The sequence below is a fragment of the Mesoplodon bidens genome, assembly GCF_964165515.1.
Source record: "Mesoplodon bidens genome assembly, chromosome: 14".
Lineage (NCBI taxonomy): Eukaryota > Metazoa > Chordata > Mammalia > Artiodactyla > Ziphiidae > Mesoplodon > Mesoplodon bidens.
The window spans coordinates 16,550,008-16,567,172 of NC_138170.1; the positions used below are offsets into that span (position 1 = coordinate 16,550,008).

Below are 17,165 nucleotides of genomic sequence, written 5' to 3' on the forward strand. Positions count from 1 at the left end.
TTTAATTTTTCAGTGAAACAGGAGTTAAGATCACATGCTAAAAAGTATCATCAGTGCTGAGCAAAACATAGTATGTGCTCAACAAACATCTATTGAATATTTTGATAGAATACTTGAAAATACTGGAGTATCTTATATAGGATTTTGAAATCTGGTTCCACAAAAGGTCAACTTGTTTTCTTTTTAGAAAATTGTCTCCAAATGTTTAGACTGAAAGACACTTTGAAGTAGGAGGGAATAGCTTCACTAACAGAAGGATGTAGAAAACCACATAAAATTTTATGAATAATTTTGAGGTGGGTTCTGTATTTATAAAAAAATAAGTGAATAAATGTTTTGGGAATTCACTTCAAACAAAACAGTAAGGTCACTTGTTTAACCTTTCTTAAAAAGAAATAATCTCTCCAGTCATTCCACCCAAACCCAAGCTCCTCGGTTCTCTTCAATCCAGACTGTACTGTAAAGAAATAACTTGCCCTTTTTAAGGAGCATGAAACAGTGGCCTTAGGAGAAGAATCATTTATCAGTTCCTCTTGGAAACATAAGAAGGGGGTCAAAGAGTAGTTGTCAAGAGGTTTTTCAGAACCAAAGGAATTTAATATAGACTGACATAAACAGCATAACTAAGACAAATAGAACTACCTTACTAACCAGCACACTTCAAGAGATTATCATGGGGTACGTGTACAAGAAAATTCACAGCAGTGTTCCTCATATTTACCAAAAAACACAGAAACCCTAGTGTCCACCAACAGTAGGTAAATTGTGGTATACTCTTACAATGGAACACCACACAACAAACTAACTACAAGCAATAAAAAGGATCAATCTTAAAAACAATGTTGAGTAATGAAGCAAAATACAAAGGAAAACTTAGTACAATCTCATCTACATAAAGTTCAAAAACAAGCCAAACTAGGAAGTGCATGGTCACATACAAAGATGGTGAAACTACAAGGAAAAGCAAGGAAGTGGCTATCATAGAAGTCATGAAAGGGGACAAGGTGGAGCGTGTGATGGGAAAAGGGAATGAATAACAACACCTGCTCTAACTGCCTCTGTATGTGGAGTACTTTTAAAAGCAAATGATCCTAAAACAAACGGAAAAAGAAGCACCTGAAGAAGAAGACAGGCCAGAGAACGTCTACATCTGTTGGGCCATAAGCAGTGATTTTTTTCAGAAGGTAAACAAGATTTATTTTGGAAGCTGCCATTAAATAATGCTAAAGTGTATACTGTTTAAAATAAATATATCATTAATGTATCTTCCTAGTTATTACTCACTAATTAAGACTAAATGGCTTAGTTCATTCATCAATTAACATACAAACAAAAATCAGTTTTATCCTGGAGGCAGATCTGAATAATGTAACACTTTCCTTTCATAGTTATAACTAAACTATTTTCTTCTAGTTGCAACCCGATTATTCTTCTATTTATTTCCTTACAGGTTAGGAAAAAACACAAAAAAAGTGTGCTTGAAATTTTGAAAACCACTAGAGGAAATTTAAAACAACGAATATCGTGAGATATAATGGCCTGAAGTGGAAAAAGGAAAACAAACAGAGACCCTGTGTCATCTATGCAACGTTTCCTGAAATCGCTATCTTTGACTTTATTTAAAGAAAAAAAATGTATTCCTATGCGTGTTTAGGTATCAGCTTCCTGATCGCCGCAGAGTTATTCAATTTAAACCTCAAGTACTTTTTCAAAGGAAAGCCACCGTACCCTGCCTTTCTGGTGTATAATTTCTACTGTAATTATATGAGATTTTCATGCAATTGCCTACATAATCTTGGCCCTTCACCTCGCCAAGTCTATAAAGTGGCTTAGAAGTGAGAGGCTGGGAGTCAGGAAGAGCCAGGTTGAACTCCCAAATCTCTGGCTTCCAAATTCCTCAGCTCCACTCCAGAGCGTTTCTAAACAGAACAGTCCCCGCAACGACCAAGCGGAGAGCCGCGGTAGACAGCGAGGCGGTCACCATAGGAACTGGGCTCAACCCTAAGTTCCCGAGAAACGACAACAGGGGCAAAGTTTGCTCCTGGCAGGTTTCCCTGGACCGCAACTCCGCCCGCTACTGCCCCTAACAGCGGCTCCAGCAGCCAATACCCACCTCAGGGGTCGCCCTCAGCCCCTAACACCCGCCACACCCGCCCCCTGCAGCTGCCCTCTCAGAGGCCTTCTGGCCCAGGAGATGCTTTTTACCCCAACACGGCGCATCCCCGCGCTTCTACCTGGGGCTGCGGGTCCCTCCCCAGACTTCTCGGCCTGCCGTCCTCTCCGGAGCTCATCCTGGCGACTGCCAGGACTCCGCCTCCGTCAGGGATCCAGGTCCCTCGAGGTCTCCATCCTCCGCCCCTTTCCTCTCCCTTCCCATCCCAAATCGACCTGGCCCCGCCCCGGGGGTCGGAGGGAGGCGGGGCCCGGCGGGAAGGAGGCGGGGGCGGTTAGTGCCGGCCTGCGCCGCCATCGGCCCCGCCTTCACGCTCTGTACCTGAGGGGACTCCTCCTCCACCTACCCGGCGCCTTCGCTCCGCTACCGTCCAACGCCCCTCAAGTCCCTGTGCGCACGCGTACCTGGCTCGACCCTCCCTCTCGCGGGGACTACAAGCCGCCCGCGCGCACCCACGCACGTAGCGACGCGTACGTCCTCCTGGCCGCCTTACAGGGCGCTTGAGGATAAGGCCTCTTCCTGGTCCATCCGCGCCGCGCAGGCGCACGCTCACGCAGAGTCTAGACGACCCCTCCGAGAGTCCCGTCTCCTAGTAACCAGCAGCTTTCCCCTTTTCCAAGACTTTTTCCTTACTCCCTGGGGGCGGCGACCGCACCTGAGTGGAATGCGCATGCGCGGGGCTCCATTCCCTCCAGCTGCCTTCAGTTAGCTCTGGGACACCTGCTGCTTTGCTGCCGCTTTTTTGTGCTATTTTCCCCAGGGATCGAGTATCATTCTGGACCCACGTTCAGTGAATTCGTTACTCCGCAGAGTTGCTCTTGGGCGCTGGGAGGGTGGTGCGCTCTCGGTCCGCAGTCAGGGGCCTACTTGCGGGGAGCCTCCCGGGTCGGGTGCTGCTGCTTGCAGCCTCGGGGGAGAGACCGTCCTGTTGGGGTGAGCGCCCGCAGCCTGCAGTCTGGGGAGCCTGCGGACCCCGAGCCCCGTCCGCCCAGCACCATCCAGTCTGGGTTGAATCTGGGAGTGACAGAATTAGTGATGACAGCGCAGGTTCCTGACCGGTATGCCTTCTCCACAAGCCAGGCCTTCTCCAAGTCCCCTTTGAAGAAAAACTGATCATGGTTAACAAAAAAAAGAAATATCACTTGATATTTAATATTGTACAGATTCTGCTCCTGTTTAATACCGTTTAAACTTGTCCTCTCAATTAGGAGCCTTCAGTCTGGGAACACTCATTTAAGTTAACCAGGTGTAATATTATTTTTGGCCATCCAAGTATGTTAATATTGACCACATTACCTAAAAATGAAGAAATGAACTTTTTAGGGAAAAAGAATGAGAATTGCATTATTCTGACAAATTTTTGGAGCTCAGCTGGAAAAGAAATATTGTCTTTTTAACATTTCTTAATGTTTAACATGTTCCACTTTTCTTAAGTAACCCAAGGGCTTCTGAACTCTAATGGTGGCTTTATCTCCCTGTCTTTTCCTACAGATGAAATAGATAAACTAGGTTTTCATAGCTGTTCTCTGATGATCTTGGTATAGTATTCGCCTGTGTATTTCAAAAGTAATCTCACATTTGAAGACACTAACAGTTCCTGTTTTTGCCAGCTGAGTACCCATTTTTTTCCCACAATGTATTTTGACAGGCATAAATAAACTTTACGTTAGAACGAATTTCACAGAACTGCATTTAAATATGTGCCATATGTTTTTCCAATCTCTGCTCTGATTTTTTTATGCCAGTACATTTTATTTGTTATTTGTGCCAGTACATTTTCTCATATTTTGTAGCAATATTTTCAGAGATCATATACTTTGTAAGTATAGCTAGATACTAAAAAATTAAATCGTGTCCCTGTTATTTTAGATAAAGAAGTCAGAGGTCCCAAGAGATACAATTCCTGTGAAATATAATTACACCTAACTGATAAAATAAGTTACAAAGAAGCATGAGCTCTCAAAGACCATCCTGAAAAGTTATTTTAGGGAAAACAAAGTATAATCTCATTTCCTCTTAAAATACTAAGATTATTTTGAATAAAATTTTCTCATGATCTAGCATTATTGAAAAGAAATGGGGAAAAATGTACAAACCTCAGAACTCTAAGATGGAGTTGAAGGCTTGTGGGGAGAAGGGGATTGTTAATATAGGAGGTAGGAAAGTACTTCCTTTAGGGAAAAAATTAGAAGAGTTTAAGCATTTATGTACGCCACCTAGATGTTACTAAAGAGTCTTTGGAAAGAATGTAGGGAAAAGATCATTTTAAAGCCAGACCAGGGCGTGAAGAGTTTCCTTTCTTTTCTTATCAAGGGCTGTTGACTTCCTCCCTCAGCCCAAGAAAGTGAAAGTTTTCTTCCCTCTGTGGAAACACAAAGAGTGCTGAGTGCTCCATCCTGCCCCACCTAATCCTTTTATAGCACCTGAGCTCTCTCCCTTGTAATACTCCTGTGCAAGTTTAAGATCGGGTTTCTCCATCATTTCACAAGCTTCGCTACTAAAACCTCTGTTTCACCTTTTTTCTTCCTCGGTACCTCCCTGGTCCCCTTAAAAAGAAATTATACACATGTTAAGCTGCTTTTTGCTGTTCTGCAGCTAACTGATGCTCTGTTCATTTTTTTTTAATTGGATAGTTTGTATTGATATATTTTCAAGCTCACTGTTCTTTCCTTTGGCAGTGTTACTCCCATCCACGATATTTTTCACGTCCGATTTGTATTTTTCATCTCTGGATTCCAGTTTGATTTTTTTTAAATGTCTTTCATTTCTCACTTCATCATGCCCATGCTTTGGGAAATATGGAATATATTTAAAATAGCTGTTGTATATTCTATAATCTGTCTCATTCTTGGCATTGTTTCTATTAACTGATTTTTTTTCCTTCTGGTTATGCATCACATTCTTCTGCTTGTTTTCATGCCTGGTGAGGTTTTTTTTTTAATTATTTATTTATTTTTGGCTGTGTTGGGTCTTCGTTTCTGTGCGTGGGCTTTCTCTAGTTGTGGCGAGCGGGGGCCACTCTTCATCACGGTGTGCGGGCCTCTCACTGTCGCGGCCTCTCTTGTTGCGGAGCACAAGCTCCAGACGTGCAGGCTCAGTAGTTGTGGCACATGGGCCTAGTTGCTCCACGGCATGTGGGATCTTCCCAGACCAGGGCTCGAACCCGTGTCCCTTGCATTGGCAGGCAGATTCTCAACCACTGCACCACCAGGGAAGCCCGCCTGGTGAGTTTTTATTGGCTGCCAGACGTTGCAGATTTGACATTGATGGGTTCTGGAGGTCTTGGTTTTGGTTTTTCTTTAAATATATTTAGGCTTTGTTCTGAGATGCAGTAAGTTTACTTGGAAACAGTTTGATCCTTTAGAGCTACCCTGTTGAAAATAGTAACCACTAGCTACATATGGCTATTTGAATTTGTATTAATAAAATTAAATAAAATTTAAAGTTTAGTTCCTCATCTGTATTCTGTATATTTCAAATTCCAGCATCCAGCTTGCATCGGTCATTCAGTAGTAGAATTCTCGCCTGCCAACATCCACACGTGGCTGGTGGCTACTATATTAGACATCCATATAGGATATTTCCATCATTGCAAAAAGTCCTGTTGGACAGACCTGCTTTAGAAGCTTACTTTTAAGCTTTGCTAGGTCCAAAATAGTCTTTATTTAGGGCTAATTTGACCCCATTACTGAGGCAATACCTTTCTGAGGACTCTATTCAATGTCCAGTGTATTAAGAGTTCTTTCTACTCTGACTGGTGAGAACTCTATTCTTGGCCCTGTGTAGGCTCTAAGTACTATTCTGCCTTCTCCTTTTTGGTGTTTTTGTCCCCAGGGCTCAATAGTTTTTTTTACACACATACACTGATCAGTATTCAGCCAAAGAATTGTGGGGAATCTTCTGCAGATCTCTGGAGCTCGCTCTCTCACTGCACCTCTCCCCTCTCTCCACAAATTCTAGCCATCTTGGCCTCTGCAAACTCTGAAGTCTGTCTTCACAGTTCACTGAAGTGACCAGACTCAATCTGGATTCCCCTTCCTTGTGCTGAAGCCTAAAATTTCCAGGCACTGAGCACTCAGGACTTAACCGTATCTCCTTTCTCTTAGGGATCACTCTCCTGTACTACCTATAGTCCAGTATCTAAAAACCATTGCTTCATGTGTTTTGTCTGTTTTTAAGATGTTTAAGGCATGGGGATAAATCTGGTCCACGTTACTCCATCCTGGACAGAAGCAGAAGTCAACTAGCTCCACTAATCATCCCCATCAGAAGTGGTTTGCAATTCAGAAATTGCTTCAGCCTGAGGGAACTGTCAGTGCCTGGGCCCTGAAGCAGAAGAGGTCCCTGAAGCATGTGCTGGAGGAACAGTAATGAGGTCATGGGGTGGGGGGGCAGAGTGGAGAGGAGAAGAGCTTGGGATGACAGAATGTTACTGGTGTGTCTGTTTCCTATTGCTGCTGTAACAGTTTGACCCAAATGTGGTAGCTTTAAGCAACACCAATTTATTATCTTACAGTCCTGGAGGTTAGAATCCAAAATGGATCTCACTGGGCTAATACTGAGATGTCAGCAGGGCTGCATTCCTTCTGGAGGTTCTAGGGGAGCATCTGTTTTTCTTGCCTTTCCAGCTGCTACAGGCTGCCCGCTTTGCTTATGAGCTTGTGGTCCCCTTCTATCTTCAAAGCCAGCGATGGCCAGTCATCACTCTAACAGTGACATTCCTGTCTCTCCTTTACTTTTTCTTCTTTTTTCTTTTTTTGCTGCACTGAGTGGCTTCTGAGATCTTAGTTCCCCAACCAGGGATCGAACCCAGGCCCTTGGCAGTGAGAGTGCCAAGTCCTAACCACTGGACTGCCAGGGAATTCCCCTCTACCTCACTTATAAAGACCCTTGTGATTATATTCGTAGCCACCAATTAGCCCAGGGTTATCTCCCCACCTCAAGGTAGGTTGATTGGCAACCTTAATGCCCACTTGCCATGTAACAGAACATTCACAGGTTGTGGGGATTAGGATGTGGACTTCTTTGGGGACCATTCTTCTGCCTACCACAGCTGGAGACTTGTTAGGTAGAGAATTTGGCTTTACTCTGTGATGGGAGGTAACTAGAGCGTGTTGAGCACAGGATGGATGTGATCTGGCTTATGTTTTAAAAGGCTCATTCCAGATACAGTTAGAAGAACAAACAGTGGGGAGACATAGGCAAGGGTAGAAACAGAAACAGGATTCACTGAAGGATTGCATGTGGAATGTGAGGTAGGAATTAAAAATTACGCCACCAGCAATGCACAGGGTTTCCTGCATTCTACTAAATACTCGGTGCTACCCACCTATCTGCCATTCTGATGGTAGCAAACTTGCATTTCTCTGATTTCTAATAAGTTTGAGCATCGCTTTATGCACACGTTATCTTTTGGGGATTCTCCAATCTGTGAATTATGTCTCTGTATCCTTTGCCCATTTTTCTAATGGGTTTCCTTTTTCCTTGTTAATTCATAGTTGTTCTTGTTATATTTTAGCTATAAATCCCTTGTCAGCTTGGACAGCACATCTTCCAGTCCTTTCTCCGTCTTCTGAACTTTGTTTACAATTTCTTTTTATGTTTGAATTTTATTTTATTTATTTTTTTATACAGCAGGTTCTTATTAGTCATCAATTTCATACACATCAGTGTATACATGTCAATCCCAGTCGCCCAGTTCATCACACCACCACTGCCACTGCCCCGCCGCTTTCCACCTTGGTGTTCATATGTTTATTCTCTACATCTCTGTCTCAATTTCTGCCCTGCCAACTGGTTCACCAGTACCATATTTCTAGGTTCTACATATATGCGTTAATATACAATATTGGTTTTTCTCTTTCTGACTTACTTCACTCTGTATGACAGTCTCTAGATCCATCCACCTCTCAACAAATGACCCAATTTTGTTCTTTTTTATGGCTGAGTAATATTCCATTGTATATATGTACCACATCTTCTTTATCCATTCATCTGTCAGTGGGCATTTAGGTTGCTTCCATGACCTGGCTATTGTAAATAGTGCTGCAATGAATATTGGGGTGCATGTGTCTTTTTGAATTATGGTTTTCTCAGGGTATTTGCCCAGTAGTGAGATTGCTGGATCATATGGTAATTCTATTTTTAGTTTTTTAAGGAACCTCCATACTGTTCTCCATAGTGGCTGTATCGATTTACATTCCCACCAACAGTGCAAGAGGGTTCCCTTTTCTCCACACCCTCTCCAGCATTTGTTGCTTGTAGATTTCCTGATAATGGCCATTCTGACTGGTGTGAGGTGATACCTCATTGTAGTTTTGATTTGCATTTCTCTAATAATTAGTGATGTTGAGCAGCTTTTCATGTGCTTCTTGGCCATCTGTATGTCTTTGTGGAGACATGTCTATTTAGGTCTTCTGCCCATTTTTGGATTAGGTTGTTTGTTTTTTTTACTATTGAGCTGCATGAGCTGTTTATATATTTTGGAGATTAATCCTTTGTCCGTTGATTCATTTGCAAATATTTTCTCCCATTCTGAGGGTTGTCTTTTCATCTTATTTATGGTTTCCTTTTTGTGCAAAAGCTTTTAAGTTTCATTAGGTCCCATTTGTTTACTTTTGTTTTTATTTCCATTACTCTAGGAGGTGGATCAAAAAAGATCTTGCTATGATTTATGTCAAAGAGTGTTCTTCCTATGTTTTCCTCAATGAGTTTTATAGTGTCCGGTCTTACATTTAAGTCTCTAATCCATTTTGAGTTTATTTTTGTGTATGGTGTTACGGAGTGTTCTAATTTCATTCTTGTACACGTAGCTGTCCAGTTTTCCCAGCACCACTTATTGAAGAGACTGTCTTCTCTCCATTGTATATCCTTGCCTCCTTTGTCATAGATTAGTTGACCATAGGAGCGTGGGTTTATCTCTGGGCTTTCTAGCCTATTCCGTTGATCTATATTTCTGTTTTTGTGCCAGTACCATATTGTCTTGACTACTGTACCTTTGTAGTATAGTCTGAAGTCAGGGAGTTTGATTTCTCCAGTTCCATTTTTTTCCCTCAAGACTGCTTTGGCTATTCGGAGTCTTTTGTGTCTCCATACAAATTTTAAGATTTTTTGTTCTAGTTCCATAAAAATGCCACTGGTAATTTGATAGGGATTGCATTGAATCTGTAGATTGCTTTGGGTCATATAGTCATTTTCACAATATTGATTCTTCCAATCCAAGAACATGGTATATCTCTCCATCTGTTGGTATCATCTTTAATTTCTTTCATCAGTGTCTTATAGTTTTCTGCATACAGGTCTTTTGTCTCCATAGGTAGGTTTATTCCTAGGTATTTTATTCTTTTTGTTGCAGTGGTAAATGGGAGTGTTTCCTTAATTTCTCTTTCAGATTTTTCATCATTAGTGTATAGGAATGCAAGAGATTTCTGTGCATTAATTTTGTATCTTGCAACTTTACCAAATTCATTGATTAGCTCTAGTAGCATCTTTAGGATTCTGTATGTACAGTATCATGTCATCTGCAAACAGTGACAGTTTTACTTCTTCTTTTTGAATTTGTATTCCTCTTATTTCTTTTTCTTCTCTGATTGCTGTGGCTAGGACTTCCAAAACTATGTTGAATCATAGTGAGAGTGGACATCCTTTCCTTGTTTCTGATCTTAGAGCAAATGCTTTCAGTTTTTCACCATTGAGAATGATATTTGCTCTGGGTTTGTCATATACGGCCTTTATTATGTTGAGGTAGGTTCCCTCTATGCCCACTTCCTGGAGAGTTTTTATCATAAATGGGTGTTGAATTTTGTCAAAAGCTTTTTCTGCATCTATTGAGATGATCATATGGTTTTTATTCTTCAATTTGTTAATATGGTGTATCACATTGATTGATTTGCGTATACTGAAGAATCCTTGCATCCCTGGGATAAATCCCACTTGATCATGGTGTATGATCCTTTTAATGTGTTGTTGGATTCTGTTTGCTAGTATTTTGTTGAGGATTTTTGCATCTATATTCATCAGCGATATTGGTCTTTAATTGTCTTTCTTTGTAGTATCTTTGTCTGGTTTTGGTATTAGGGTGATGGTGGCCTCATAGAATGAGTTTGGGAATGTTCCTTCCTCTGCAAGTTTTGGAAGATTTTGAGAAGGATAGGTGTTAGATCTTCTCTAGATGTTGATAGAATTCACCTGTGAAGCCACCTGGTCCTGGACTTTTGTTTGTTGGAAGATTTTTTTTTTTCTTGCAGTACACGGGCTGCTCACTGTTGTGGCCTCTCCCCTTGCGGAGCACAGGCTCCGGACGCGCAGACTCAGCAGCCATGGCTTACGGACCCAGCCGCTCTGCGGCATGTGGGATCTTCCCTGACCGGGGCATGAACCAGTGTGCCCTGCATCGGCAGGCGGACTCTCAACCACTGCGCCACCAGGGAAGCCCCTGTAGCATATCTTAAAATCTGGTAAGGCAAGTCTCTGTGCTTTTTGTGTTTGTATGTCCAAATTTATTTAGCTCTTTATAGATCTTTATTCTTCCATATGCATACAAGATTTCTTTTGAATGGCAACTGAAATACTAGGTCAAAGAGGCCCCCAATAGACTTCTTCTCCCTTCCTGTCCTCAAAATCCTAGAGAAGTTAAAGTGAGACTCATAGGGCCAAATCTAACCTATTGCATTTCTTTCCTTCTCAGTCCCTCTGTTAGAGTGAAGTTTAATGTGCTAGTGGGTTATTATATACATTACCATTATTTTACCCTCTGTCAATTTCAAATATGTTATGTTTTATAGTTTTGTTAGTATTTTCTTTTTAATTTTTTTTAAATTTTGTTGCACCAGGTCTTAGTTGTGGCAGGTGGGCTCCTTAGTTGTGGCACATGGACTCCTTTGTTGTGGCATGTGAACTGTTAGTTGCAGCATGCACATGGGATCTAGTTCCCTGACCAGGGATCGAACCCAGGCCCCCTGTATTGGGAGTGTGGAGTCTTAACCACTGCACCACCAGGGAAGTCCCTTTAATTTTTTTTTAACTTTGTATTTTAAAAAAGTTTTAAACATATAGAAGTTTAGCAAAAATAATACACTGAACAATTTTTTATCCTTTCCCACCTAGAGTCATTAACGTTTTGCATATGTTACTTTCTCTCTGTATCTATCTCTCGCTAGATAATTTGAAAGCAAGTTGTAGATATGATCCTTTACCCCTGTGTCAGCATGTTATCTCCTGAGACCAAGGACATTCACTAATATAACCACAATACAATTATTCCAATCAGGGGATTTAACAGTGATGCAACATTATTATCTAATAAACCATCCATATTCAAATTGTCCAGTTGTCCAAGAAATGGCCTTTGTAGTACATTTCCTCCACGTTCCAGCCCACCCCACCTCCCACTTCAGCATCATTGACTACATTTGGAAATCATGTCTCTTTAGTATCCTTTAATCTGGAGCACTTTCTCAACTTCTCTTTGTCTTTCATACATTGACATTTTTGAATTCAGGTTATTTATTTTATATAATGTCTCTCAATTTGGGTTTATCTGATTGTTTCCTCATGATTAGATTCAACTTATGCTTTTTTTTTTTTTTTTTGCGGTACGCGGGCCTCTCACTGTTGTGGCCTCTCCCGTTGCGGAGCACAGGCTCCAGACGCGCAGGCTCAGTGGCCATGGCTCACGGGCCCAGCTGCTCTGCGGCATGTGGGATCTTCCCAGACCGGGGCACGAACCTGTGTCCCCTGCATCGGCAGGCGGACTCTCAACCACTGCACCACCAGGGAAGCCCCAACTCATGCATTTTTGAGAGGAGTGTTTCCCTTTTAAATAATCAAAGAGGAGGAACCAAAGAACAGAATAAACTCACTTTTACTCGTTTGAAGGTAGTATTGGATATTCACTTGATGAGAAAAAAATTCATCTTCAATTTCCAAATCTAAGAAACAGGTATTTGTTATACTAACAACATTTGAGTAACTACTATGTTTAGGATACTACAGTAGACCCTGAACTCTGTTCTGTTACAGATTAAACACTGATATTCAATCACGAATATGGATAAACAAGGTTTCAAGATGATATCTTTAGAAATCTCCTGTCAGTAAATGATTAAGGCTTGATGGGGTGGAATTGTAAACTCATAAAAGATAACTCCAGTACCTAAATATTAAATAAATGCATTCTAAAAGGTGGGTAAGTGCTTTCATTCACAACTGTGGAGTGGGTTCCAGATCTCAAGTTGCTGCTAGAGCTTCTTCAGTAGTTCACTGTTCTGTAACAAGCTCTGGTCCCTTCTGCCATCCTGGTAAACTCTGCTTACCAAATTCCTGACCATCTTTCAAAGCCCAACCCTGATGTAGGCCCCCTCCTTTCACAAACTTTCCAAGCCCCTCCCTCCATGTTGCATGCTCATCTCTCTAAGCAGATTGGGCATTGGTAATAAAAAGTACTGTTTCTTTATTGGACATCTTTTTTTTTCTTTAGTTTTTTGTATTGTGGTAAAGTACATGTAACATAAAATGTAGCATCTTAGCCATTCTTAGGTGTATATTTCAGTGTATTAAATATATTCATAACGTTTGCTGTCATCACCACCATTTATCTCCAGGACTCTTTTCATCTTGTAAAATTGAAAGTCTATACCCCTTAAACAACAGCTCCCCATGGCAACCATCATTCTACTTTCTGTCTCTATGATTTTGACTTCTAGGTACTTCATGTAAGTAGAGTCATACAGTATCTGTCTTTATGAGTTATTTCGCTTAGCATAATGTGCTCAAGGTTCATCATGTTGTAGCATATTGCAGAATTTCCTCCTTTTTAATGCTGAATATTTCATCATATTTATATACCACATTTTGCTTACCTGTGATCCATCGATGGACACTTGAGTTGCTTCCACATTTTAGCTATTGTGAATAATAGCTTATGTTATTTGTACATGGGTGTACAAATATGTCTTCAAGACCCAGAAGTTGGTTTGCTGGATCGTATGGTAATTCTAATTTTAATTATTTGAGGAACTGCCACACTGTTTTCCACAGCAGCTGTACCATTGAACATTCCCACCAATAGTGCATAAAGGTTTGAATTTCAGGCTTCCCTGGTGGCACAGTGGTTAAGAATCCGCCTGCCAATGCAGGGGACACGGGTTCGAGCCCTGGTCTGGGAAGATCCCACATGCCGCGGAGCAACTAAGCCCGTGCACCACAACTACTGAGCCTGTGCTCTAGAGCCCACGAGCCACAACTACGGAAGGCTGCATGCCTAGAGCCTGTGCTCTGCAACAAGAGAAGCCACCACAATGAGAAGCCCATGCACCACAATGAAGAGTAGCCTCCACTCGCTGCAGCTAGAGAAAGCCCATGCACAGCAATGAAGACCCAATGCAGCCAAAATTAATTAATTAATTAATTAATTTTAAAAAGGTTTGAATTTCTCCACATCCTCAACAACACTTGTTATTTTCTGTTTTTTTTAATAGTAGCTATCCTAATGGTTGTGAGGCCGTATCTAATTGGTAGCTGTGATCTGAATTTCCCTAATTATTAGTGATGGTGAGCATTTTTTCATGTAATTGTTGGCCATTCATATATCTTCTCTGGAGAAATGGCTATTCAAGTCCTTTGCCAAATTTTGAATTGCATTATTTTGTTGTTGTTGAGTTTCAGTTCTCTGTATATTCTGGGTATTAGTCCCTTATCATATATATGGTTTGCAAGTATTTTCTCCTTCTGTGGGTTGCCTTTATACTCTCAAGTGTCTATTAATGCACAAAATTTATATATTCTCATAAGTTCCAACTTGTCTATTTTTTCTTTTGTTGCCTCTGCCTTTGGTGGCATATTCAAATCATTGCAAATCCATCAGGAAGCTTTTGCCTTATGTTTTCTTTTAAGAGTTAGAGCTTTAGGTCTTATATTTAGGTCTTTGATCCATCTTGTGTCAGTTTTTGTATATGGTATTAGGTAAGGGTCCAACTTCATTCTTCTGCGTGTGGATATCCAGTTTTCCCAGCACATTTTGTTGAAAAGGCTGCCCTTTCCCCCACTGAATGGTCTGAGCAGTCATAGGTCTATTCAGATTTTCGTTTCTTCTTGACTTAGTCTTGGTAGGTTTTGTGTTTCTAGGAATTTGTCCATTCAGCTAGGATATCCAATTTGTTGGCATACAGTTGTTCATAGCACTCTCTTATAATACTTTTTATTTCTGTAGAATCAGTAATAATGTCCCCTTTCATTTCTGATTTAGTAATTTGAGTTTTCTTAGTCCATCGAGGTAAAGTTTGTCAATTTTGTTGCTCTTTTCAAAAACTACTTTTGGTTTAATTGATTATACTCTATTGCTTTTCTGTTTTCTACTCCACTTATCTCTGCTCTAGTCTTTATTGTTTCCTTCCTTCCGCTAGTAATGGGTTTAGTTTCTTCTTCTTTTTCTAGTTCATTAAGCTGTAAAGTTTGTTGATTTGAGATCGTTCTTGTTTTTTTAATGCAAGTATTTATAACTATAAATTCCGCCCTTAGTACTGATTTTGCTTCATCCCATAAGTTTGATATGTTGTATTTTTGTTTATCTTCATCTCTAAGTATTTTTTAAAATTTCCCTTGTGATTTCTTTGATCCATTAGTTGTTTAAGGGTATACTGTTTAATTTCCACAAATATGTGAATTTTCCTGTTTTACTTCTGTTGTTGATCTCTGACTTCATCCCACTGTGGTCTGAGAAGATACTTTGTATGATATCCATCTTTTTAAATCTACTGAGACTTAATTTGTGGCCTAACATATGGTCTATCCTGGAAAATGTCCCCTTGAGAAGAATATGTATCCTGTTGTTGTTGGGTGGAGTGTTCTGTATGTGTTTGTTAGCTCTAGTCAGTTTATTGTGTTGTTTAAATCCTCTATTTCCTTACTTGTGTCCTGTCTGGTTGTTCTCTCCATTATTGACAGTTCAGTTTTGAAATCTCCAACTATTATTGTACAGCTATTTCTCCCTTCATTTCTGTCAGTTTTTCCTTCATTATTTTGATAGTGTATTATTAGGTGTGTAAATGTTTACAGTTGTTTGGGTGGCTTTTTTTTTCCCAGAACACCTAGCAGTGTTTGACCTTCAGTAATTATTTCTTTAATCCATTAATAATAATTTAAACATTTTTGATAATAATGATAGGCAGGACTAAGTAGAGAAGTTCTATTATTTTCTGCCAGGTTATGAAAGGTAACATCTAGTAAATTCCTTTTAATAAAAAGACTTTCGGAGAGTCTGTAGAACCTGCAAACCCTTCCACAAAGAAAATGTAAACACTGAGAGGTGGAAGGCGATTTTACTTTATATTTTTGGCATCATCACCATGAAATTTCATTAAAACAAACATTGCCATGAAGTTAGTTGAAATTCCCACTGTATTCAGTTGTAACAATTTTTTCCCCAAGCAATCAAGTTGAAGAAACGTCTCCACTACTTAAAGAGGGACCTGCAAACTATTTTTATTCAGCTGTCCCAATGGGATTTTCTCTTAGTAAATCTGCTGCTCAGGTATCTGCTATGCGTATGGATTCAAAAGTGGATGATCACTTAATGCAAGGGACTGAGAAAAGCAAATTGGAACCAGTGACTCAGTTATTTCAAAACACCAAGAAAATAAGATTAGAAGACACAAACCAAGAAAACTTTACAAGGAGCAAAGATACTGGCACAGGATCTCTTTCGGAGAAAGCCTTGGGTTCAGTGGTGTATGTTAAAGAAAGTGATGGAATAGAAATGATAGACGTGGAATGAAGTTATTTGTGTATGTTACCAAAGAAACCAAAAATTGCTTTTGACTAAGAGAGCCTGTTGAATGAGAACTTAACCTTATTATGAAAACCTAACAAAATGAAGGAAGACGATTGCTTATTTTTCACTATTTATGAATCACTGTAGATTGCACTTTTTGATGATACATATTCAGAAAAGTTGCTTTAGAGAGAAGAAGCTTTCCAAAATTCAAAGAAGATTTCTCTGGTATTACATTCTGTCCTTGTTAAAAAATCAGAGTTTTTGTGTAACAGTATTTAAATGGCACCAAAACATTTTAATTATAATGTATTTCTCTAACAAGTGATCAAAACCCCAAAAAACAGTGCCCAAACAATTTGACATCAGTATTTCACATGATTTCTGGTGTACTGATTTTGTATGTTGAAATTCCAGTTAGGGATTTTGCTTCAGAATACTTTATCTTCTTGCATTTTTTCATGTCTGTTCTGTTAAAGATCACTGGCAGCTAAACTCAAAGACCAGTAAATTACGTACCTTGAGAAGCATTTCACATTTCAAATCATCCTTTTAAAACTTTTTTTTCACCCACGTGGAATTCATTTCAGAGTTCACAAAATAGTTTTTACTAAGTGTAATAATTTATCTTGCAGATGTTACCATTTTATACCACCAATATTTAATATAAGAAAACAGCCTAGTTGTTAAAAAAATTCTTGTTTTGTATATATCAGTTTGCCATTCTTATTAAAACATCTAGTAGTTTGAAACAGCAGTATTGTCCCAAGTAATGTAAGCTGAAGTTAAAAACCATTTGTGTCTGGACATATAGTGACCTATAAATATTTCTATTATGTATGTTTTGAACATTTTCCTGTACTTTAATATTTACTGGTGATCTCTAATGCTCAATTGAGTAATCTCCTTAATATTCATAAAGGAAAAAGGCATATTCAAAGAGGAAAAGGCATCTTTTTTTAGGAGAAGAAATATTTTGTAAATCAGAAAAACACCAAACAGATGTCACGTATTTGTAGAATTAAAGAAAAAACACATTGAATGGGATGTAAGCCACTAAGATAATGCTCTTTATCATTTATAGAACATAATTCTTTGGGAGAGAAAAAAATACACAAATCATTCATTTGTTCACCTAGCCTGGCACTGAGCTTGGTGCTCAGGATACAGTGGTGAGTAAATTGCCACTACCTTCATAATGCTTACTGTCTGTCTACCAGGAAG

At 39.8% G+C, this 17,165-nt stretch overlaps 2 protein-coding genes across 2 annotated transcripts in view; one reads left to right on the forward strand and one right to left on the reverse strand.

The window, feature by feature from the left end:
- TSGA10 (testis specific 10) overlaps window positions 1–2,539 on the reverse strand; it is a 98,814-nt gene extending 96,275 nt beyond the window's left edge. Inside the window, exon 1 of the mRNA XM_081254393.1 lies at window positions 2,520–2,539. The gene's annotated coding sequence lies outside the window, so the exon portion shown is untranslated. The remainder of the gene's footprint in view (window positions 1–2,519) is intronic.
- A 13,129-nt stretch (window positions 2,540–15,668) lies between these two features.
- Window positions 15,669–15,944, forward strand: LOC308627723 (uncharacterized protein C2orf15; the record flags this gene model as incomplete). Its single annotated transcript, XM_081254077.1, has 1 exon — window positions 15,669–15,944. The coding sequence occupies one exon, from the start codon at window positions 15,669–15,671 to the stop codon at window positions 15,942–15,944; it is 276 nt and encodes a 91-aa protein (XP_081110203.1).
- Between the last annotated feature and the right edge of the window lie 1,221 nt (window positions 15,945–17,165).